The sequence below is a fragment of the Helianthus annuus genome, chromosome 5 (assembly GCF_002127325.2).
Source record: "Helianthus annuus cultivar XRQ/B chromosome 5, HanXRQr2.0-SUNRISE, whole genome shotgun sequence".
NCBI classification, from domain to species: Eukaryota; Viridiplantae; Streptophyta; class Magnoliopsida; order Asterales; family Asteraceae; genus Helianthus; species Helianthus annuus.
In genome coordinates, this window is record NC_035437.2 from 166,932,697 (window position 1) to 166,956,844 (window position 24,148).

Genomic DNA, 24,148 nt, shown 5'->3' on the forward strand with positions numbered 1-24,148 from the left:
AAAATTAAAAAATACACACAGAATTAAAAAGAAAAAAGCCTAAAATTATTATTAAAAGTTCCTAAAAATTACAAAATTCTACAAAAAAAGAAGGATTACAAAATTAGAAAAAAGCCTAAAGCGTTAAGTAGATTTCGAACAGGGCGAGCTTGTCAAACGGCTTCCGCTCCTTGCCCCGGAACTCGATGTTGGCCACCGCCACCCGGTCTTCGTGACTTATATCACCGCCCGGGACGCTATCGTAGTAGGCTTTAAAACGGTCGAGCTTCGGTCGTAGCTCGCGCCACTTGTGTTGGTACGCGTTTAAATTGTGCCGGTCGTTCCCCATGTTGTGCCGGTAGCTAGCGAAAGCTTCCGGCCAGTAACGGGTCTCACCGGGTTGATGGCCCTTCATCACGTTGTGCCGGTATCAAGTGTGGGTAGCGGGTTCGGGTAGGTGGAGTGAAGGGTTGGGGTAGCGATGTGGGCAGGCAGTGGGGTTGGAGGGTTTTATAGTAACTTGGGTGAACCGTTTGGCTTGGCCAAAGGGTTATTTTTTAGAATTTAAACCTAACCGCTATAGCCTAGCCAACCCAGCCAATAAGAGCCGGCCACGGAGGACCACTAGGCATGCCCAACGCCCGGGCTGAAACTCCCGCTCAAAGGGCCACGCGAAACCCAAGCCCACCCGGAGTGATGACTTGGGCATTTATACCCAACCCACGCTCCAACCCTCGACCCATACCCCATAATCTAATAAATGAATATAATAAGAAAACCACTGTTCATTCACTTTTATTTTTATCATATAGATTTTATTTATTTTATGAAATATTATTTGTTTTAATTTTCAAAATACAAAAATTAAAAATAAATAATTGGTAATCATTGCAAGGGATATTATGGCGCATTATACCACTACACCCCTTTTAACTTTAAGCCCCATAATGTCCCTTTGCTGACTAGACAGTCATATATCAGATAATGCCCAAAGGAGAAACTTGAATTTCACTCACCACTACACATGTTCTAAAATCAGAGTCCGGTCAAGTTTAAAAACCCAAAACACGTTACCTTGCAGTCAACATATATATATATATTGGAGGGTTCAAATGAGAAGAAATTCTTTGTAAGAAAAAAAAAGAAGAAATTTCAATCAATAGAAATGTTTCATTAGACTTCATTTAATATTTGTACTTAATGTAACTATAAGGGTATATTACTAAACTTACATACATCATTAATTGGTAGTTTCATCTTTAATAACTAACTATATTAAATTTGTAACTTATTTTTAAGATATATATTTTTCACAAAAAATAAAACTAAAAATTCATTTATAATGTAGGATAAATACGAGGCGTGTAGGATAAATTACGGGTGTGTAACATAAATTTCAATATGTGTAGGATAAATTTTGAAATGTGTAGGATAACTTTTGATGTGTGTAGGCAAAAATATTTAGTGTGAATGATTATAGTCTTAATGACTAATTAATTAGTCAAACATAATAATAAATGAGATGAGAAAAAAACTATTTAATGTTTTACAATTGTACACTTTTATTCTTTTTCTTCTCAATAAAATTTTCTTCTTAAATGAACCTTGTCCTATATATATATATATATATATATATATATATATATATATATATATATATATATATATATATATATATATATATATATATATATATATATATGATCATACAACAGGTTTTCTAACAACCAAGGATACTAATTACTAAAATACGACTTATTATTAGTCAAACTTTACATACAAATATGATCAGTGAGCACAGGCATCAAGAAACCTCAACACCAACTCAGCATGCTCCGTGACTTTAACATCTTTCGCCGTAGTGTCCAAAACCAGCTTCGGCACCTCACCCACATCATAATCAGTGCACCCGTTGTACCCCTCCAACAGCCTCTCCAAATCCCGCCACGTGGCCGGCTTATGCCAGCTTCCATCACAACCATTTTTCCCTCTATTCTCCAGCCGTCGCCGCCACTCAGCCTCGTCTTCGGGCTTGCACTCAACCACCACGAGTTGAGTGCCCTCAAAAGACTCGGCTAGCTTAGCCAGCCGGTCCAAGTGTGCCCGATGGGAAAGAGGCGAGTCGATGACAACACTAAGGCCAAGACTTAGTTGGGTCTCGACCATTCGCCATATTACTTCATATGAAAGATGGTTAAGGAGTTTTTGGACAGTGGTGTTGGACGCTAGCTGTGACTCGATTGTAAAAGTCGAGTCACGCACGTCATCTTTGTCGATGAGTGGGCACCCTAGCGATGCGGCTATGAACCGAGCTAGCGTGGTTTTGCCCGAGCCAGGGTGGCCTTTCATCGCTACTATGACTCGTTGTGGTCGAGCTTCTTCTCGGTCCATGGTTGGTTTTGGTTTTGAATTATATGAACTTGATCGGTGTAATATGTTTTAGTTTTATAGCGTTGAGGTCACTCTCACTTGTACATTTTTAAATAAAATATCTCATTTTTTTCTCGTATTTAGATAAGATAGAGTGAAAGTTGAATCATAGATTTTTTCTAGTCATTTCTGGATAAGGGTGTGAAGGAGACTCGTGTGTTTGTTGTTGATGATAAGTTTTGCCAGTCACAAAACAATGATGACAAAAATTCTTAGTCATAGTCCTTGTTCTATGGGATAATTTACACAATTAGCCCTCAACTCCCACTTTTAACGATCTAGCCACCATATAAAATAAAGGGGCCGAGTTGAACAGAACGTCAAGAGGGATCGGTTTGACTCAACGGTGTAAACTAAGCTCGAACTTGACATGAGAACTTGAAGAATTTTGTTGACTAGACTCCAAGTTTGGTTCAATAAAGATGTTTGCTTAAAACAAAGAAATATATATATCTATCGTCAAGGAGCTCGTATATAACGGCACGTCGGCAACCAGTTTTTGCACGAGTTGCATTTTACCTCATCCCATTAACAAACTATAAATTAGCAACATTTGTGTGTATAAATGTGTGTACCTCATGCTTTAAGAGGTTTTCAAAAAAAAATTTGAAGTTTCACTTTTAACCCAAAACTATTTGTTTTACTACTTATAACACCAAAAGTTTTCTTCTATTGCAATTTAACCTCACAATTTTTGTACTTTAAACTTTGGTCCCCACACTATTCATATTTAACAGATTTTTCGTTTTAAATTTTGCGAGTTAACACGGCATAAGGTGTGTGTGTGGTTCAACGTTTTAACATTTCGTTTTACGCTTCGTACTAAATTTTGCGACTTGACACGTCTCAACATACATGCATGGTTCAACGTTTTTAAGTCGTCTATCTTTTCCCTGTTTGACATGTTTGTTACAACGCGCGAGGTCCTAAATTGACTTAATTATTATTTTCTATGTTTTACGTTGCAGACTAATTTCTTCGCGTTAACACACCGTAACTTCAGTATAAGTTGTTGTTGGAGATGGTGTGGCATTAGTGCTATTCGGCACGGTTTTATGCCCCCGCCGCATTGCGGCGGGTGGTAAATCTAGTTGATTATAAAACACAAAAGATTAGACAATTACTGTAAAAGAAGTTCAAACTGCAGTAAGATCAAATCCAGATGTCCTTGTAAGCACAAATCCGGTCCTCCCTATTGCTGACATCACAATCACCAGCCACCAAAGGTCCTTTCCTTTCCCTCTGCAAATCAATCTTTGATCCGCATCCATAAAAATGTACATTGAGCGTTTGGATCTTGAAACTCAACGCGCATGGTTCACGTTGTGCACAACCAAAAGTTGCATTTCTCGTCTCTTTTGCATAACAGTCTTTCAAACAAGCAAGCCAGTTATAATATCATCAACCTTTTGGACATTTTTATACAGCAGCCACCCCATATTTTACAAATTTGACCCGCATATACATGAAGTGCCGGCTCAAGACCCTGAGGCGCGCTTTTTTATTAAGAATTCTTTAATCATATTTGGGCCATAAAGAAAGTGTTAGCATGCTTTACCATTTTACTCTTGCACATGATCCATCCAACTACTTCCAGGAACCTTAACCAAGCCCTTTTCATATATACTCTTTCTTAACCTCTTAGCATCATCCCACCGACCGGCACTCGCGTATATATTAGCAAGAAGGGAACCATAACCGCTGCTATCGGCTTCCAACTCAAAGCAATGTTTGGCTGCAATTTCCCCCAACTCAACATTATTATGTGTACTACAAGCAAGAAGCAATGCACCCCAAACACCAGCATGGGGTTGCATTGGCATGCCCTTTATTAAGTTGTGGGCTTCCTCTAGTCGCCCGGCCCGGCCCAAAACTTCAACCATGAGACTGTAATGATCAGGTGTGGGTGCAAGCCCGTATCTTTTCATGGAGTTGAAGCAATGGTAACTTTCTTCAACCATACCAACATGATTTAATGCGGTTAACAGTCCTGAAAATGTGACTAAATTAGGTCGGATTTTAGACTCCATCATTTCATCGAACAGTTTGATAGCAATCTGTTCTTTCCCGTTAATGGCGCAACCCAATATCATGGCTGTATAAGCAACGACATCTTTCTTGTGCAACTTGTGAAATAGCTTGAAAGCTTTATCAATGGAACCACATTTTGCATATAAGTCGATTAAGGCGGTACGTAAGTGGTCGTCCATCGTAATGCCCATTTGATTCATGTAAAGCTCATGAATCCACGATCCAAAACTTAAGTCTCCCAGTTGGGAACACGCGGATATTACAGTAGCTAATGTCATTTTGTCAGGTTGAATGTTCACATTTGGTTGAAGCATTTCATCGAACAGTTGGAGTGCTTCTTTTGGTCGACCGTTTTTAGCGTGGCACGCGATCATAGCATTATATAACAAATGATCCTTCCTACCCATCTCATCAAACAACTCACGTGCAGATACAATATCTCCACATTTCGAGTACCCACCAATCATTGTTATGCAAGAAATGGTATTTCTTTGTGGCATTGAATCGTAAAACTTTCGAGCTAATTCCAGTTTTTCACACTCAACATAACCACTGACCATCGCATTCCACGACGTCTGATTCCTCTCTGGCATTTCCTCAAACAACCGTAACGCCTTCTCCATATCCCCAACTCTTGCATACCCCGTCACCATCGAGTTCCAAGAAACCACATCCTTATCCAGCATACGAGCAAAACAACCTTCAGCCATAACCAAATCCCCAGATCTCAAAAACCCATCAATCATCGAGTTCCAAGACACCACATTTCTCTCAGACATTTCATCAAACACCTTACATGCATTCCCCATATCCCCAACTTTCGCATAAAACCCTACTAAACCAGTCTCCACATAAACATCCCCACAAAACCCATACTTAAACACCTGCCCATGAATCATAACCCCACCATTTAATTCACAAACTCTCGCACATGCTTTCAGAGCAGATGCAACTGCAAATGTTGAAGGTGAGAGTCCTGATGTTTGAAGCCCTGAATACAGAGCAAGTGCTTGTTGAAAGTTGCCATGTTTGCTGAAATACCGCATGGCGGATGTTGCGGAATCCACATCTGGTTGCTTCGAATGGTGGAGGATTAATCGAAGGTAATGAGCAGTGGGTTGAGAGTAATCGGATTGAGAGGTTATAAGATGGTGGATTAATAGTCTATCGAGGTGATTAAGGCCGTGAACGAGTATGGATCCATGAATTTGCTTCAATTGTTTGGCGGTTAGAGAGTGATTCAACAAGGTAGTTATTTTTTGAACCAGCATTTGTTATCGTTCTTCATGTGTGTTCAAGCAAAACAAGATCTTCACCCTCTTGTTTTCTTTTTCTTTTTTAGCATTTTTTATTTTAAAACTTAATTACAAGAGAGGACGGTGCGTCCCGTGGTGAGGAAACCAGCACGCGTGGATTGCCGTTATACACCACCGCCGATACCAACCATCACGTGTGCATGTGGCAACGCGTGGAAAAATGATTGTGACCGTTTGAGATTTGAACGTTGGAACTTTGTATACGTTAGTTTTTGACCGTTTGCGATTTAAAAAAAAAAAAACTTAAACACCATATATATATCACCTGTTTTAATCTTTTCAACCAACAAAAAAACACCTACATCCTACATATTTCACCCACAAAAAACATAAATTTATATCACTTTCTGGGGTAAAAATAGAATTTCCTACGGATTCGTTTCCGATAGACACTGATAGCGATAACGAAACGTCTTCCGACAATAAGACGCTTGAATTTTTCGAGAAGGTGTATAACGAACTTGAAGGTTCGAGCCGCCCAAAAAAGAATATGGTGGATCGTGATCGTATACATGCCAACCAAGTGTTAATGAAGGATTATTTTGTGGAGAATCCGGTCCATAATGCCGAAACGTTTAGAGATCGGTTTCGTTTACCAAAAGATTTATTTTTAGAGATTGTTGGAGACATCGAAACAAGCGAAGAATGGTTTCAAGAACGTTACGACAGGAGGGGCAAACGAAGTTTTACACCGATACAAAAATGCACATCCGCCATTCGCTAACTAGCGACAGGTAACCCTCCCGATCAATATGATGAATACTTAGCTATGTCGGACAGAACTTCACGTGAATGTTTGCAATTCTTTTGTAACGCGATCATTAAATTGTATGCCAAAAAGTTCCTACGTAAACCAATGACACTCGACAACGCACGTATTTACGCCGCGCATGAGGCTAGATGGCATTTTCCAGGGATGCTCGGTAGCATCGATTGTACACATATTCAATGGAGAAATTGTCCAAGAGAGTTGCGAGGGGCGTGTGTTTGGGGTGACGTCAAAAGACCAACCATCATACTTGAAGTCGTGACATCGAATGATTTATGGTTTTGTCATTCATATTTTGATGTTCCTGGTTCAAACAATGACATCAATGTTTTGTACACATCGTCGTTGTTTTAAAGCGTAACAGATGCTACCGCACCCTTCTGTCCATTTTTTGTTAACGGAAGATATTACAGACGAGGCTTTCTTCTTATGGATGGTATCTACCCATCATGGTATGTTTTTGTGAAAGCCCTCTCATTTCCTGTCGAGGTTAAAGAAAAGACGTTCAAGAGGTTGCAAGAAGAATCGGCAAGAAAAGATGTTGAGAGGGCTTTTGGTGTTTTAAACGGTAGATGGGACATACTAAACCGACCGGTTCGTGCGATGAATAAGAAAACAATACATAGCTGGAAAATGCAATCTCCATATTGGGTGTCGGATCCTTCTACACAAGTTCCCGTTCCCGAAAATGTCCAACAAGACTTGCCCAATGAAGAAATTCACTTTCGGTTGAGATATGATTTAATTGAACTTGTAGGTTCTTTAGGTTTGAAATTCCCGGATCCGGACGAGTACTAGGTTTTCTTTGTATATATTTTTATTTTTATATGATTATTTTTAAGTTGTAAGCTAAAATATTTCTAGAAATATTATTTTTTATTTTAATGAAATTTGTAATTTATAATTTTATTGTTTTATTGTTAATGTATAATTTAAAAAAAAAAACAAAAACCATAACTAGTGATGAGCATTTCCACTAAAATCCATCACTAGTGATGGAATGAAGCTTGATGACGTGGCGGAACTTGATTGGATATTGTAAGTGATGGAATTCCTTCACTAGTGGAGCGCCCCTACCCCTAAGGCCACTACGGGTGGTCCGTTATAAACAATCCATCACTCGTGAAACTATCACGAACACCGCCGCCACCATATTTATAACGAGTGATAGTTATAACGCGTGGATTTTATCACGCGTTGAACATTGTTGATTGTATGTGTATGACTTGTACGTTGTGTATTAATACTTGTACGTTGGAATCCCACCACTAAAGAATGTTTGTAAGTGATAGAATAATGGTTGCTGATATGGCGGAATATGATTAGATGTTTGTGAGTGATGGAATTTCATCACTAGTGACCAATCCCAATTGATGGTGAGCGTGCGACGGGACCGGATGGTTTCAGTTTTTTGTTTTTCCGTCGGTATTGGTCCTTGTCGGAGCAAGATTTTTGCGGGTTTTTTGCTAGTTCTTCTTGGACGCAGTCAATAATCGAGGTTGTGCGTCTAGCTTTATTGTCCTTATCACCCAAGTGGGTGACCTAGTTGTTACAAAAAAGGTGGGAACCTAGTATTCGATAGAGTCAAGTCAAACGTTGTCCACAAAGAAAATAACAAAAGAAAACGATGGTATCTGCACATTGTTTTAGTTCAGACAGCTCGCCGGCCGACGATCTTCCCTAAGCGGCGGCGGAGAACGGCGATATTATCCTCCACCTCTCTTTCGACATGCATATACGTACATCAATAAAACAGCACGGTTTTTTCTTCGGTTTCATCGAAATCAAACAAACCCTAAATGGAAAACGATTAGTCCGATGGTTTGATCAACTACATTTATTTGTTCCATCTTCCCCAATCAATCAAATTTCATTCACATCTTCTCAACTTTTATAAGGTACATCTCCCTCCCTCTCAAACACATGCATACGTTAACATGATAATGTAACTAACATGACTTGCAGAAATCATATCAATGGAATTGATCGGGGAAGAAAGTAAGGGGGAGATCGATACGGATTCAATCAAACCCGTTAAAGTATCCGTTTCTCATTTTGGTGAAAAATGTGTTCAGATCAAAGTTCGGTCTAGTAGCGAAGAAGTAAGTTTCTAGCTTGGGTTTCACCGATTCAGCTCAAACATGACTCGTATATTTATTCGTATCATACCCAATCGTTAGGGGTGCAAACGAGCCGAGTTGTATGACCTGAATACAACCCGTTAGGGTGCAAACGAGTCGAGTTGAGCCCTAGCCCGAGCTCGAGCTCGGCTCGTTATTAATCAATTTACATTAATTATAATTTTTTTCCATTAACTTTTTTATATATATATAGTTTAGTTATTTTATCATAATTTCATAAATTAATATAATTATTATTTATATAAATATATTTAGTATATTAAATTAAAATAATATAAATAATAGACTTGTTTAGGTTCGTGAACCGGTTCGAGCTCGATAAGTGAAGCTCGGACTCGGGCTCGTTTACTAATCAAGCTTAGTTTTAGATTCGTTTCGAGTTTTTTTCGAGTTGGTCTCAAGTAGCTCAGCTTGTTTACATCTCTACGACCCGTGTAACCATTTATCTGAACAGGTCAAACATGTTATAAATGTGTTGTAAACAAGTTGTAATATATGAAATGGGCGCGAACGGGATGATCTTAAAAGATTGTACTAATTTTAAACGGGTTCATTAATGGTCAACCAAGTTAAACCTGGCAACTTTTGTTTACCTAACAAACAAACAAACGTATCTAGTAATATCCCACATGTCAGGGTTTGTAACGTTTTTTTTTTTTTTTGGGTCACTAAAAGTTTTGTAACCCGTCTTTAAAATCATTAAATAGTAACCAAGTTTTATAACATGTTACAATGGACCACGGGTCAATCTTTTAACAGGAAGTGGAGAATGAGAAAGATCTTGAAGTTATACTAAGAGACTTGGCCAACTGCAAGTTTCAACTGGAAGCCATGGATGCTGCCCACAAACAAGCCCTTCTTAACCAACATAACCACGAAACAACCGTTGACGGGCTCAAAACGCTACTAAAAAACTCTGAATTCGAGAAAGAAGTATACATCAATGAATGCAAAGAAGCAAAAATTCGTGTATCAGAATTTGAAACAAAGATCCAAGAAATGGCTGATGAGTTGACCATGTTAAAGTCAACAGAAGACGAGCTTCGTGTACTTGAAAAACAACTTATGGAAGCCACAAGTGATAAACTTAAAAACATAAAACAAATGGAGGAAATGGAAACTCAAGGGAAATATATTGAGTTGTTAGAGAGTGAGTTGACTCAGTTAAGACAGGAACTCCAACTCAGGGGCGAAAGCGAGTTGACTCGGTTAGAAACAATGAGAAGTGAACTGGACGAGATTCGTGAGAGAGAGAATGAAGCACAAGTCGAAATAGCATTACTGCAAGCCGAGATTCATAAAGAAAGATCAAAAGCCGCGGCTGCTGAGGCAGCCGAGTTAAAAGCAATAGGCGAAAAATCCGCTGCTTATTTTGCTGTTCAACAAATGGCGATTGAAACCCAAGAAGTTAAAAAAGAAAACCAAAGATTACAATCCGAACACGAAGAAGTCCTTTTTCAAGATGCAAACTCCGTCAACGACAACGAGATCACTATTTCATTAGAAGAATATGAAAACTTGGTGAAGAAATCCGAAGAAGCTAAAGTTGAGCCACAAATTGAGTCCAAAAGTCGCGAAGAAATTGAGAAATTGAAAAAAGATTTGGAGAGTGCGACGGCGAAAGTGAGTGAATTTAGGACACGGGCAGAACAGGCGACAACACGAGCTGAGGTGGCAGAGCAGGCAAAAGCCGCCCTCGAAGAGCAAGTAAAGGAGTGGAAGGAACAGAAGCAAAGACGGAGGGCCGCATTAGCCGCCCTCCGAGCAGAATCGATGTCGAGATCGAGCCATAGTTTAGAGTATGATGATAATTCTAAAACATACATGCCATTGGGTAAGTTTCTGAAAATGAAGCAATAGTTGAAAACATGCTATTGTTGAACCACAATAACTTAAAGTTTCTAAAAGGAAGCTCATAAATATAAATATATATAATTAAATAAAAGCCGGATCTTTGTTTTCTTATATGCCTCAAGTACTCAATTTAGTAATTTATGCAATTTCAACTTAGGATATGTTGTTTCTTTATTTTTTGGTGATGTTACATAACATTAATAAGTTAAAAGACTGTTGGTTCTTGTTAAAGTTCAGGTTTTACATATCTACTGGTTTCAACTATATGTGTCCAACTCATGTTTTTATTATTTTTTTCAGAACTTATATATAAAAATCCAACAAACTGTGACTGACTCTTTGATGTAGCGAGTGTCACGATAACGAAGAGCAAAACACGTTGATTCTGCGAATACTCGTGTTGATCTTCCCCAACCCCCAAAATTCAACCCAAAGGGCACAGAATTTGAAGTGAAAATTGAGTAATTTTGAAATTCAAGTCTGACTATCCAAATTACAAGAGAAAGACATAAATAGAGATAGAAATTCGAAATGGGCCACAAAAAGGCCATGGGCCAAACACAAGCCCAAAAACAAAATGCCCAAAACACCTAAGAAAACATAAAAAGATAAATAACTGATAGAAATAAGCGTTTTTTGGCCCGGACGATGACCCAAACCGCCATAGGCATTTGCAGCAAGATAGAGCTCATTCTCACGATCGTTTCGCCTGGTCGCACGCCCAACACGGACCCCCGTAGCCCAAGTTAGAGCCATTTTAGTGAAGCCCCTTTTGTCACACGATCTTGGGCCTCCAAATACAAGATGGCCCGCTCCTCCACACTTGGACCAGCATCACTCTTAAACATTATCTATGAAACTTCATTGTAAAAAAACATTTAGGAGACAAATGTCAAATTTAACAACGAGTAAGGACGATCCAACATACTTCACCGAGTCTTGGAAGCTTTCTTAGAAATCACAGGATGAAGCACTAATCGACACATGGAAAATATGGAACACTTTTGGTAGTGATGTTTAATCACTACAAGTCTTGACGCGCTTAGTTTTTGTAACCTGTAGAACTTTAGCCATATTAATAATTAACATACACTAACCCAAGTTGTGGTAACGGGCCCCCAGAATATCGACACATGATGAAGTGATGAAAAGGCATAGATGTTAGAAAATCAGAATTTAAATGAAGGGTGAAAGAGATAATGAAATGAGTATAAACAGCTGTGCAGTGCAGGTCCATTTGCCTATCATGAACCAACCAAATCTTGTGAATCTTTCTTATTATAGGCAGAATTTGCCTGTAGTAGTCCATATCAGATATCCAATATTATTCAGGATTGCCCATGATCCAGAATTATATATGATGCAAATCCTGATCAGCATCCATGACATATATATTCTTCGGTAAATATACATTATCTAATTATGATGCATTATGCAAAAAAAAGGAATTAGATGTACAAATGGGGACATATGTTTGGGGATAGATGGTGAAAGTAGATGGATGGAAATAAAGATGTCTGGAGCTTTTTGTAAAGCAAAACTGTACATATTTACACTAGTCATGCTGACACATATGCACACACAAGTGAAGTCGGCACACAATTATTTTGGTGATGATAATAATAGTAGACTTTGTAATATTTTGTGTAGTGACCCAAGTGAAACAAGTGTGGAGACAATCATGTCGAGTTGGTGGACTGTGAACCCGAACATGAACCATATATTTATGTGCGTCAAAGATATTGCCCCCTAACCCAGACATAATTAAACATGTAACCCTTACATGACTAATGTATTTATCTAAACAAGTTAAACGGGTTAACGTGTAAACATTGGTTGATCGATGGGCAAGTGGGGTTGTCATATGTGTATTTTCTTAAAGAAAATTAATGGAATTTGGATTTTAAATGAGTGTAATTCTTTAATCTTCTGATATCTTGTCAAGATTTTGTGATGTTAAAGCTGCCAAGTGGTGACTTATAGGATGGGGAGATGGAGAGTCTTATGTGATATGAGGAATTAAACAGTATTAAGATAAACGAAGATATAGGTTTAAAAAGATTAATATTTCAAATTTCTAAGAGAGTGAAGAAGATATGATAGGTATAAAAAGATTAATATTTCAAATTTCTAAGTGAGTGAAGAGTCTCATATCACTACAAGCAAGAATAGCCAATGAGGTGGTGGTGGAGTGGTATTGGAGAGACTTGGTGTTCTAAGAGACTCAAGTTCGATTCCTGCTCTCCCCATTAGTTTCTGCGGCACCTGGTGATGATGGGAGACTAGGCGAGTAGGCGGAGATCGCTAGTTTGATCCTTGAACTAAGCGGGTTTTACCTTACCGCACTATCATGCCTTCGGGCGAGTGTTCACGGGCTTCGGCCCTAGGTGAGGGTTTTCCCGGTTCGGAGACAAGTGTATCCCGATACGGTGAATTTTGCCAGTAGCCCGTTTGAAGGATTCGTCGGCCGTTCAAAAAAAAACTACAAGCAAGAACATTTGTCGGTACGAAGCCTATTGGGACGACAAAAGTCCTCCCTATAGAACATGTCATCCCAATAAGGTTTACCTGCATTTCAAACTAGGTTAACCTATAAGGACGACATGTTGTCGTATAGGCTAAAAATAATTATATTTTTTTCTTTTTCATAATTCCACTATAATAAATTGGAAACCTTAAAAACATTTTCAACTTGTAGAAACGACTTTTCATCCCTACACGTTAAATACTTTTCTTTTTTATTTTCCTTGTGGTAATGTAGGGACGACTTATCGTCCCGAAATGTCTAATTTAACTTTTTTTAAATGATTCTAGAAACCATCAGTCGTCTCAATACATCCGATGTTAGAAAATAATATTTTTGACCTATTGTCCCTATAGATGAGAAAAGAAAAACAAAGATTTTTAACCTATTGGGACGAATGTCGTCCTTAAACATTAAAACAATTTTGTATTTTACATCTATAGGGACGATTTATCATCCATAAAAGTTGGTATATTGAGACAACGTCTATAGAGACGACCCAGGCAACCTGTAGGAACAAAAATTGTGGATACCTATAGGGTAAAAAGACCTATAGGAACGACATGTCGTCCTTACAAGGTAAAAAAATTTGATTTCCTCAAGATGTTTTGTCCTGTAGTGATATATACGTGCTCTATTCAAGTAAAAAATTGAATATATTAAACCTTAAGTTTTTTAAACAACCCCTTCTAAAAATGTTATTTTAAAGAACCGTTAAGCTTTAACGGGTTAGCATGTCAACCCGTTTAATTTTGCTACACCCATGATGAGTCAATCAGGTCAATCTAAAAATAACATGGTTAGACACACTTATCTAAAACTTGTTTATTTTAAGTTTTGTGATCAGAATTGTTACCCTAAAGTCCTAAACACATTTTTCGGGGGAGGAGTCTTTATATATTCAAGTATTCAACAATCATCTCAAGGTTACAACTTACAAGAGATGTGCTTGTTGATGGTTTTATTTTTAGCAAGTATAAGTTTAAAATACAAATGCAAACATGAAACATTCCTGTTCAAGTGATCATAATTAAAAGATGAACAAAATAAAACCAAAGACATCAAATTCAGAGCTCTAAATGAATGATTTTGGGACTGAGGTTTGGACCTTTAGTCACATGTATTATTAAAGGGAGTGACATCTAGTCACCGAAATTATAAGTCAGCATCCACTACCTACCTCTTTCACTCACATGCTAACATTTGTATGGTTTGGCTATAAATAGGAGTGTAGAAGTTAACTAACACACATCACATTAGTGTAGGGGCTTGAACATGGAGAGCACAAATAAATTTCCCAGAAAATTCAAGGATGTTTCACTAGAGGAACTCAGAGATAAGGTAGCGGAATTCGCTAAAGTAAGGAACTGGGACAAATTTCACAGTCCAAGAAATCTACTCTTAGCTTTGGTAATATACTACTTTTGTTAAAAAAAACCTTATTTAACTTAAAAAAAATATGATCAAAGTCATTTTTACGGTTTAGGGTTTAGGGTTTTTGTTAAGTCTAAAGATTCACGTGTCTGATGTATGCATGGCAGGTAGGGGAAGTGGGCGAGTTGTCAGAGATATTCCAATGGAAAGGAGAAGTGGAAAGAGGGTTACCAAACTGGAGTAGTGATGATAAAAAGCATTTGGAGGAAGAAATCTCTGATGTTTTGTTGTATTTGGTCCAGCTTGCTGATGTTTGTGGTCTTGATCTTGGCCAAGCTGCTCTATCCAAGATTGTCAAGAATGCGCAGAAATACCCTCTTCGTGACTAGTTTCGGTTTATCAACATTTTCATTTTGTGGGTCCTGTCTCGACGTCAACCATAAGTCTTAGTTGCTTAAGATATATGTAAGAAATAAATCTAATATGTTTTGTGTCAATTTTGTTTACTAGGGTTTTTTTTTTTTCGTGTTTTATGGTCATCGATTCGATCATCAACCTTGTCAAGGTTACCTGTTTTGAATTATATGAAATGATATTCTGAGTTTCTTGTTTGTGACTTTGATCATGGCCAAGTGCATATATGCTTTCTTGAATATTGTCAAGAATGCGAAAGTTGTTAGAAGTATAAACTTAATTATGATTATGTTTATTATGAAACGTATTTATTAGATATGTATTGTGACTTATAAACCGAGAGATAAGCGGTTCACATGTTTAAACCATTTATGGCAGTTATTCCCGCCATAAATCAACCGCCAAAACTCTCATATATATATATGTAATATCCGGCATAATGATCCGGTACCAAGACAGTTTCAATCACAACCGAAATTGTCCACCAAATCTTTGTTTCTGTTTCTGTTATTCTTCTGCACATTATCATGCCGAGTATGTCTGTCAATCCAAACGGGTTTAATACTTCCGCTGATGCAACAATGGATTTCCAACAAAGTGGTATCAGAGCCACGTCTGATAAATGTGCAGGAATCAAACCCAATTCAACCACGTTACCGTGCCAACATTGCACCGATGAACAAAATGAAAGAATACGACGAGTCCCTCGCGCAAAACTCTGTTACTATTGTCATTCTCCAGGCCATCAAATTTATAATTGCAAAGTTAAAGAAAATGACGAAGTGACACAATTGTTAAGGCAGGCAATAAATTCAGGAACAAAAAGGCAAGAGGGAGAAGTACACTGCAGGGATGAGATGATCGTGACTGGCACTGAAGGCGGATTATGGTCCGATATATGGTATGTAAATCCGACATTTGATCATCATTTTAGTGGTAATCTGAATTTGTTCAAGAGAGTGAAACATGTGATGGGGGTAGAAACAAAAACTGGAATGAATAACTTCATGTTCATTAGAGGGGTGGGAAACGTAGAAATCAAAACTGGGAATGAAACAATGAGAATACATAGTGTGTTCTACTCACCGGATTTAGAACGCAATGTTCTCAGTCTTGATCAACTAACCCTTCAAGGGTTTACGGTTAAGAAATCCGGGGACACATGCAAGATTTACCCCATGTTTTCCTCCCCGGTTGTAAATGCTGTAAGTGAAATTAGTGGGATGTCTAAGGAAGAGGAATTAGGATTGTATGAAAAACGGAAACTGCAATCTCTGTGTTCCGATGATGATGAATTCAAAGAAAAATACTTGAATTCATATTTTGAAACACTAAATGTTTCAAATGAATACGAGAATGACTGGACCCGTATGATCATTAGAGCAATTGAATTTCATGAATTTACTGATTGTAAAGCACTACTCGATATGATCGATGACCGGGATTTCATATTCAAATATAAATATGATCTCGAAGTGAAGTTTGAAGAGATGGTAGGATGGTTTTTAAAAGAAAAGATGGGGATAACATCAAGATCAATACCTCCTCTGTTAACTGATGGAAGAAAGATTAATTTACTCGGGTTGTACGTGATGGTTGAGAGGGATGGAGGCTACCGAAGTGTGACCATTGATAATTTGTGGCCGGCGATAGCAAAAGACTTAGGCTTTGAGTATCAAGATGGTGACTTTATAAGAGTCATATATGCCATGTATTTGGATGTCTTGATTTACTATTATAAGTTCAAAGTTACTGAAGAGAGGGTGCAGATCAAAGAAGTGATGGAAAAGGGTGAAACTTCAGCGGCAGGCAAGGATAAAGGAGGAAGCAAGAGTGCAGATCCAACACCGGAGGATGCTGCTTCGGAGCACTATGCTCTATATGCCGGAAATAGCTGGGAAGGTTCATGGATTCTGCATAAGAAGCGTCGCCGGTTTGATTTTAATGAAGCAAAGAAAGCAGTGGACGAAGCGAATCGGAGTGTTCAAGCACATGCAGCCAAATACAATCAAGTTTAGGGGGTCGTGTTAGAAGTATAAACTTAATTATGATTATGTTTATTATGAAACGTATTTATTAGATATGTATTGTGACTTATAAACCGAGAGATAAGCGGTTCACATGTTTAAACCATTTATGGCAGTTATTCCCGCCATAAATCAACCGCCAAAACTCTCATATATATATGTAATATCCGGCATAATGATCCGGTACCAAGACAGTTTCAATCACAACCGAAATTGTCCACCAAATCTTTGTTTCTGTTTCTGTTATTCTTCTGCACATTATCATGCCGAGTATGTCTGTCAATCCAAACGGGTTTAATACTTCCGCTGATGCAACAATGGATTTCCAACAAAAGTCACCCTGTTTCTGATTTATGGGCTGTTTGGTAGCCTCTTAATGACCATTCAGATGCTACCTCTAAACGGTTTAAAACCTCTGAATGAATAAGAGGTAACCTCAAAGTCTGAATGGTTAAGAGGTAACCTCTGAATGCTAAATCATCACATGTCACATTCTTCTACCTTCTCATTGGTAAAATTCTTAATGGTTTCATATAATGACCATTCAGAGACTACCAAACAGCCCCTTAGTTTTGACTGTTTGATATTTATATTTTTGGTGGGTCTGTCTTATTACAGTTTGATAACACAACAAATCTTAGTTACCTCACAACATATGTATAATATGGTTACATTATAGTCTTGTATTACAAGTAGGTACCTTCTGGACAATGTTATTTACAAAGCCGGCTCAAAATATTATATTGTAGGCCCAAAGTGCATAGAAAAAATTGAGGCCTTTTCCATAAAAAAAATAAAAGAAAAAATTGTTTTAGATTCTATTATTCATATATCATCTTTGTGTATACATAATTATAGATCATAAATCTCAATATCAATAATCTTAAATCCAAGATCACCTACATATAATATGTTTTTTTAGAATTAGAGGCCCAATGGAAGTGGTGGCCCAAAGCGCTTGCTTTATTTCACTCCCCCTTGAGCCGGCCCTGGTTATTTACACTTAAATACATAACTAGTCTAAGACCCCCCGTAGTGGGGCTTTTTTTTAATTCAAAAAAAAAAACGCCCAAAAACGCCCGGAATCCATTACATAGGGCGTTTTTTTTTTAATTCAAAAAAAGCCCCCTTGGCGTGGTTTGAAGCACACCTTGCCCCGTTCTCCTTGTCCAATCATCTTTCATCTCCTTTTTTGTTATCCAATAAGATTTTTAGGTGTTTTTTCTTTATTTTATTTAATGCCCCAATAATGCCCAATAATGCCTCATCCCAACTACACCCATTTTAGAAAACGCCCAATAATGCCCCTTTGCTGACTGGACCGCCATATGACGTAAAATACCCTAGGGTGGAGGCATTATCTTCCCCTTCCACTACACATGTTCTAATAATAACAAAACATATGAAGTGGGACTTGCAAAATAGAGAAACTTAGAAATATGATTTGATTTGGTGTGGTTTTGTTTCCTAGCTTAGTGTTGTATCAAAATTCTTTTTTTTCTTTTTGTAGCATACAAGATGCTACTTGGGTTTTTTCATGCTTCCTCTTGTGAGTTGGTAACCCTTAATTTTAGGAAACCGTCTTAAAATGGGCCGCAACCAGTGGGAAAAAAGTAAGATTTACTATGTTTGGGTGTCGTTTTGTTCCCTAGCTTTATGTTATACATGATCAACACCAACCCTTTAAAACTATTCTGTCTTCCCTATTCCACTTGTGACTTGCTAATTCTACACCTTTATTTGGCTAGATTATCAGTTTCTTGCATATTTATCCTTCTAGATTACATTATTAGGGCTATGAATGTACCGAATGTTCACCAAACATTTGTGAACCGTTCGGCGAGAAGTTCGTTTGTGTTCTTTCTTTTAATAAATGAACCAACGCGAACAAGAAATTTTATTCGTTTAGTTAAATGAACGAACATAAACAAGACCGTGTCCGTTCATTATGTTCGTGAACGTGTGGTAACGTTCGTTTATGTTTGTTTGTGTTCGATTGTTCATTAAGGTTTTTAATTTTTATATTTTATTTAAATACTTCAAAATTCCCGCTAATAAAATATTTAATAAATATCAGAGTATTTTATATTACATACCTTTTAATATATGTTTGTTTGTGTACGTTTTTTCCATGAACGCATGTTTATGTTCGTTTGTGTTTATTTTCATGAATGTTTGTTTATGTTCGTGATGTTTGTTTGTGTTTGTTACCCAAAATTAAGGAACGAACATGAACATCTTCGTTTCCTTAATGAACGAACATGAACGGAAAAATATCCCAAGTACTTTGCTTAAGGTTGATTGATTTCTCTATAGGACATTCACTCCATATGCACAGTTCATTGTTTTGGTTGAGGGTAAATCTGACCTACTTACATATTAAAGCCATTTAAGCTTTCCCGAATAATATGTATGCATATTTCTATACTATATTATAATACATCTAAGGAGGAAAAAAAGTAATTCTAAATAATGTTAAAAGTTTATGTAATACAACTTTTAAACATATGGTAGTTTTCTTTAAAAAATATTGTTGGCTTTTAAACCAACTACCCCACAATTTTTAAACGGCCTTCACTTTTTTCGTACTTCAATATTTTTTTAAAAAGAAGTGTACCATTGTCAGAAACTGAGTATCTTTATTTGCAAAAAAAAATATTGATTATCACAATAATATTCACAAACTGAGAGTTATCATCAACGAATTGCTTTCAATGAATTGTGAAAGCTTCAAAAGTTTTACAACTCGATCGACTCTACAAACTCCCCCTCAGCTGATCACACAAACAGATCAGTTCGTACAAGAGAAAATGTGAAGGTGTGTGATAAATAGATCACTAACAGGTGTGATCTATTTATACTAAAGTATGAAAGCTCTGCTACGAGATCAGATGACGTTACCCTGATTGTGACATCTAACATTCCTAACAGAAAAGATTCTTTGATGTTTGCAAACATCTGAGTAATCTTATCATTTGTTCTAGACTATTCTAAACACTGTTGAATTAAAGTACTGTTACATTGAACAAACATTGTCTAAGATATCCTCTGATGCAGTTATCCAAACATTTGTTTGGCCTAACCGATGTTTGGTCTTCTTCATCCGACCTTTGCTTGATTAGGGCTTTGGTCTTTAAACAGATGCTAGCCTTCAAAAGTTGATGTACTCTTGAACAGCGGTTCTAAGTGATGCTAGCCTTCAACAGTTGATGTACTCTCGAACAACGGTTCTAAGTTTTCAACAAATGTTAACCATGTTCTTGAACATATGTTCTGAATATATGTTCAAGATTCACTATCTTTGAAAAGAGTTTGATTCGAACTTTTACTTATTTATTGATCAGTGAATCATGTCATGACTTGACTTGAAAAGAAATAAAACAAAATATTATGACTTGCCATGACATACATTGAACTGGGCCAAAGTGTAAGCCCAACCCAAGTAGACCCATTATTCACTCATAGAAAGTGCAAGGTAACTAAAGTGAACCTGCAACACACCAAATCATTTACATCCTCACACTTGGATGCATGTGGTCGCAAACTGGTCGCCGATGTTCTCTCTCTAAATCTTACCCTTTCTAGAGAGAGAGAAACACACACACACACTCTCTGTGAATAATATGGATCTCTTCCACCACCGATCTTCATTTTATCATTAATTCATTTCAATCGGTAAACATTCTCTTCAATTTCAACAATATTAGGGTTCATATTAGCTTATTCAATCAAAATTACTTTGACTTTTATGCCTTTTCGTTGTTAATACCTATTTCGGACCGAAATGTTGCGTGCTGTATGACTGTATGTATTATCAATGTTATCTAGGGTTTGATGATATTGATCGCTGATAGTTTGCGTGATTTAGTCATTAACGTAATTTTTTTTTCCGTTTGTTTCGTTAGTTTTTTATGTTTTATTCTGTTTTTGTGAAGTTTGAATCTGAATTTTCCGGTTGTTCATGTAATTACGAGTTTATGACGGTTGTATTATGATTTGGTTGATTAATTAGTTTTAAACACTGTTTATGTACTTTGATTTGAGCAATTGATATTTAGATCATGGCTGAAGGACGAAATTGTTGCAGACTTGCAGTTTTTGAACATTTGATCTTTCGTGTTGGACTGTTGATGCTTGTTTCTCACATTCGTTATTGATTTTAGTGAAAATTTAAGTGAAAATTAGGTTATAGTCACTGGAAATTTGATGATTGAAGATTTGTGATTTGTAAAAGAGAATTTAAACTTAATGATGGAATTTATAAAATTTTTAGTGGTCTCCAGTGATCATACAGTGGCTGGAAACTTGTTAATAGAAGATGTATGATTTGTTACACGAATCCTGGAAGTTTTGTATGAGGGGTTGATCGTTGGATAGATTTTTAAATTCATCGTTTCTCTTGAGTTCTGTCGTTATTCAGCTAAATTGTTAACCATTTTATTCATGTAATTTCAAAGCAATGTTAGGTAAGCTTTATACAAGTTTCTCAACATTTAGGTGCTTAATTTGACTTGACTACTAGCAATTTAGAATTTTGACTGTTGATGTTTTTTTCTCACATTGCTAATTGAATGTAATCGTGGAAGAGTCAGTGAACTTTCATTTTAGTGAGAGTTTAAGTAAAAATCAGGGTATAGTCACTGGAATTTTGATGATAGAAGATGCGTGATTTGTGAAAGAGTGATTAAACTGCATGATACAACTTATAAAAATTTCAGTGGTCTCCGATCATCGTACGGTGACTGGAAACTTGATAATAGAAGATGTATAATTCATTACAAGAATCTGGAATTTTTTTTGTGAGGTGATCTTGTTTGATTGGTGGTTTATAAGTTTTCTTCATCTTGTCTCTTGACTTCTGTCATTATTCAGCTGAATTGTACACCGTTCGTCTTATGTAATTCCAAAAGTATATTAGGTGAGCCTTATACAAGTTTCTCAACTTTTAGGTCGTTAGTTTGACTATGAACAATTGTTAAATTTGGCTGATGTATCAACTTTTTGGCTTCAAGTAATGTTCTTTGTATGGTTCTATTTGGCTTCTTTTTTATTGTTATTCTTGTTGTCATGTAAGTAAAGTTATGATGATCTTTTTCTCATTTGTAGGCATGGATCTGACCAACTGGTGCATTTGGGAATAAAACTTCGGTGTTCAACATGTGGGGTTTTGCTTCAAACTCTATTCCTGGTACTTCTGCACTAAAACGCATTCCACACGACTGCTCAGATGACGAGATCTCAGAAACCAATAGTGGAGATGAAGGTTTCGATTGCCCGATTTGCTGGGAATCCTTTAATATCGTAGAAAATGTGCCTTATGTGTTATGGTGTGGTCACACCCTCTGTAAGAACTGTGTTCTCGGGCTCCAATGGGCCGTTGTCAAACTACCAACTCTTCCAATTCAGCTCCCGTTTTTCATATCATGCCCGTGGTGCAACCTGTTATCGTTCCGGCTTGTTTACAAAGGGAATTTAAAATTCCCTAAAAAGAATTACTTTCTTCTTTGGATGGTTGAGAGTATGAATGGTGATCGAGTCAAGTCCCATTCGTCATCCTGTGGAGATCATCTACCTGTGTCTTCGTGGTCATGGAACTGTGGTTGGACCGCCAATCAGACCACCCGAGCTAACACCACAATTGGCCCGTGCAACCGTGAGCCTGATCATAATCAAGATTCTCGCACCGAAAGACTGCACTCGTCTCTTCGTAAGTCACTGATCTTTTTCGTTCACTTAACGGCTAAGTTCCCCTTGGTGTTCATGTTTCTTCTTATTGTGCTATATGCCATACCCGCAAGCGCAATCATCTTAGCCGTGTACATTCTCATTACAATTCTGTTTGCGGTTCCGTCTTTTCTTGTTTTGTATTTTGCATACCCGAGTCTTGATTGGCTGGTTAGGGAGATCATGGCTGGTTAGGGTGACCATCAATTAGGGTTTTAATTGGGTTCACCCTTTTGCTTCTTAAATATGAATTTGTCGAAGAAACGTTTGTTTAAGAATATTTGAGTCTGTAATTGAACGTTAAGATGACAAGTTAGTTATCTTCTTTTGGTGGGTATTTGGTTTTTTATGTAATTATGTTTTTGTGCATGTTTTTTTTGCTCATCATGCAACTTTGTATCGTGTTTAAACTTTATAGAACTAGCACATTGTAGTAGATATATTACAGTTTGGGTCTGATTCTCGATCGTGGGGGTGACTATTTGTGACATGACCTGAAACACGACATAAAAAATAATTAGGTTTTGGGGGATGGCAATTTTTGTCATTACCCAAACACGACATTAAAATGATCAGGTTTTTGGGTCGGTTAATATAACCCATCTTATTAAAAAGGTTAATCTCGTTTAATAAATGGGTTAACCTTTAACTTACTAAGGGTTTTTAAAAGGGTTTCTAATTAGATTTTTGAGTTATTTGTACTATATATAATTATATATAATGTATAAGAAAATGGCATTTTAAAACACTCAAAAGTTAAAGAACTTTTTTTCTTGACTTTTTTTATGTATACATAAAATGTGGGCAACTTAGTCTTTAAACACTAACAAAATTTTAATCCACTCATCTTAATTACACTTTAAATCCCCCATCTTTACCTATAGATGATTAGTTAGTATCTTACACTTTATCCTCTTACAAAAACTAGCTAACTCCCATGATTTTTAAACACTCGTAATCTTTTTATATGTTAATATTTATAAAAAAAATACACCATAAAAATGAGTATTTTATTCTCTTTACTTGAGTATACTATTACTATATTTTGTTATTTAAAAAAACTGGTATGTTACGTAATTAACAGTGTCTAAGCGTGAACAATAATTGAATCGTTAACAGAAACTAAACTAAACTGAAAACAAATGAAACCGAAATCAACTAAAAACTGAAGTAACTAAAAGCCAATTAATTGAAACCCAAATGAACCGTCGTTGATCCGAATTAATCCGTAACCGAGTTTAACTGGCAATTATGGTTAAGATTCTTTGATTAACCGAAACATTGGCTATGGTTATGGTTAAGAGTTTCCCGTAACCGAAACGATGACGTGGCCTTCATATGTTTGGTCAATCACAGAGTTGGTCTTCTTATGTTTGGTTTCATGTGTGTTTTTCATAGATGTCTATTGCATCTCACTTGGGTTTTCTTAAATTTTTAAAACTTGCAATTACAGATAGTTAAGGGATTGTTATAGGAAAAAAAAAGGATAACTAAACTTGCCATGAAAAAAAGAGTTAAGGGATTGTTATAAAAAAAAAAAAAAAAAAAAAAAAAAAAAAAAGATA

The 24,148-nt window shown here is 36.8% G+C and overlaps 5 protein-coding genes across 5 annotated transcripts; 3 read left to right on the forward strand and 2 right to left on the reverse strand.

The window, feature by feature from the left end:
* Window positions 1-1,711: 1,711 nt before the first annotated feature.
* On the reverse strand, window positions 1,712-2,402 carry LOC110941889. The gene has a single exon (XM_022183580.2). It carries the CDS (start codon window positions 2,368-2,370, stop codon window positions 1,768-1,770), a length of 603 nt encoding a protein of 200 aa, XP_022039272.1. The 5' UTR covers window positions 2,371-2,402; the 3' UTR covers window positions 1,712-1,767.
* A 1,034-nt stretch (window positions 2,403-3,436) lies between these two features.
* On the reverse strand, window positions 3,437-5,768 carry LOC110941890 (pentatricopeptide repeat-containing protein At4g22760). The gene has a single exon (XM_022183581.2). It carries the CDS (start codon window positions 5,709-5,711, stop codon window positions 3,972-3,974), a length of 1,740 nt encoding a protein of 579 aa, XP_022039273.1. The 5' UTR covers window positions 5,712-5,768; the 3' UTR covers window positions 3,437-3,971.
* A 1,186-nt stretch (window positions 5,769-6,954) lies between these two features.
* LOC110939394 (putative WEB family protein At4g17210) lies at window positions 6,955-10,631 on the forward strand. Its single transcript, XM_022181036.2, has 3 exons — window positions 6,955-7,291; window positions 8,491-8,627; window positions 9,426-10,631. The coding sequence occupies exons 1-3, from the start codon at window positions 6,955-6,957 to the stop codon at window positions 10,524-10,526; spliced, it is 1,575 nt and encodes a 524-aa protein (XP_022036728.2). The 3' UTR covers window positions 10,527-10,631.
* A 3,658-nt stretch (window positions 10,632-14,289) lies between these two features.
* Window positions 14,290-15,022, forward strand: LOC110941891 (dCTP pyrophosphatase 1). The gene is made up of 2 exons (XM_022183583.2): window positions 14,290-14,454; window positions 14,586-15,022. Exons 1-2 carry the CDS (start codon window positions 14,320-14,322, stop codon window positions 14,805-14,807), a joined length of 357 nt encoding a protein of 118 aa, XP_022039275.1. The 5' UTR covers window positions 14,290-14,319; the 3' UTR covers window positions 14,808-15,022.
* A 5,345-nt stretch (window positions 15,023-20,367) lies between these two features.
* LOC110941892 lies at window positions 20,368-22,967 on the forward strand. The gene is made up of 2 exons (XM_022183584.2): window positions 20,368-20,534; window positions 21,966-22,967. Exon 2 carries the CDS (start codon window positions 22,017-22,019, stop codon window positions 22,776-22,778), a length of 762 nt encoding a protein of 253 aa, XP_022039276.1. The 5' UTR covers window positions 20,368-20,534; window positions 21,966-22,016; the 3' UTR covers window positions 22,779-22,967.
* Window positions 22,968-24,148: the final 1,181 nt, after the last annotated feature.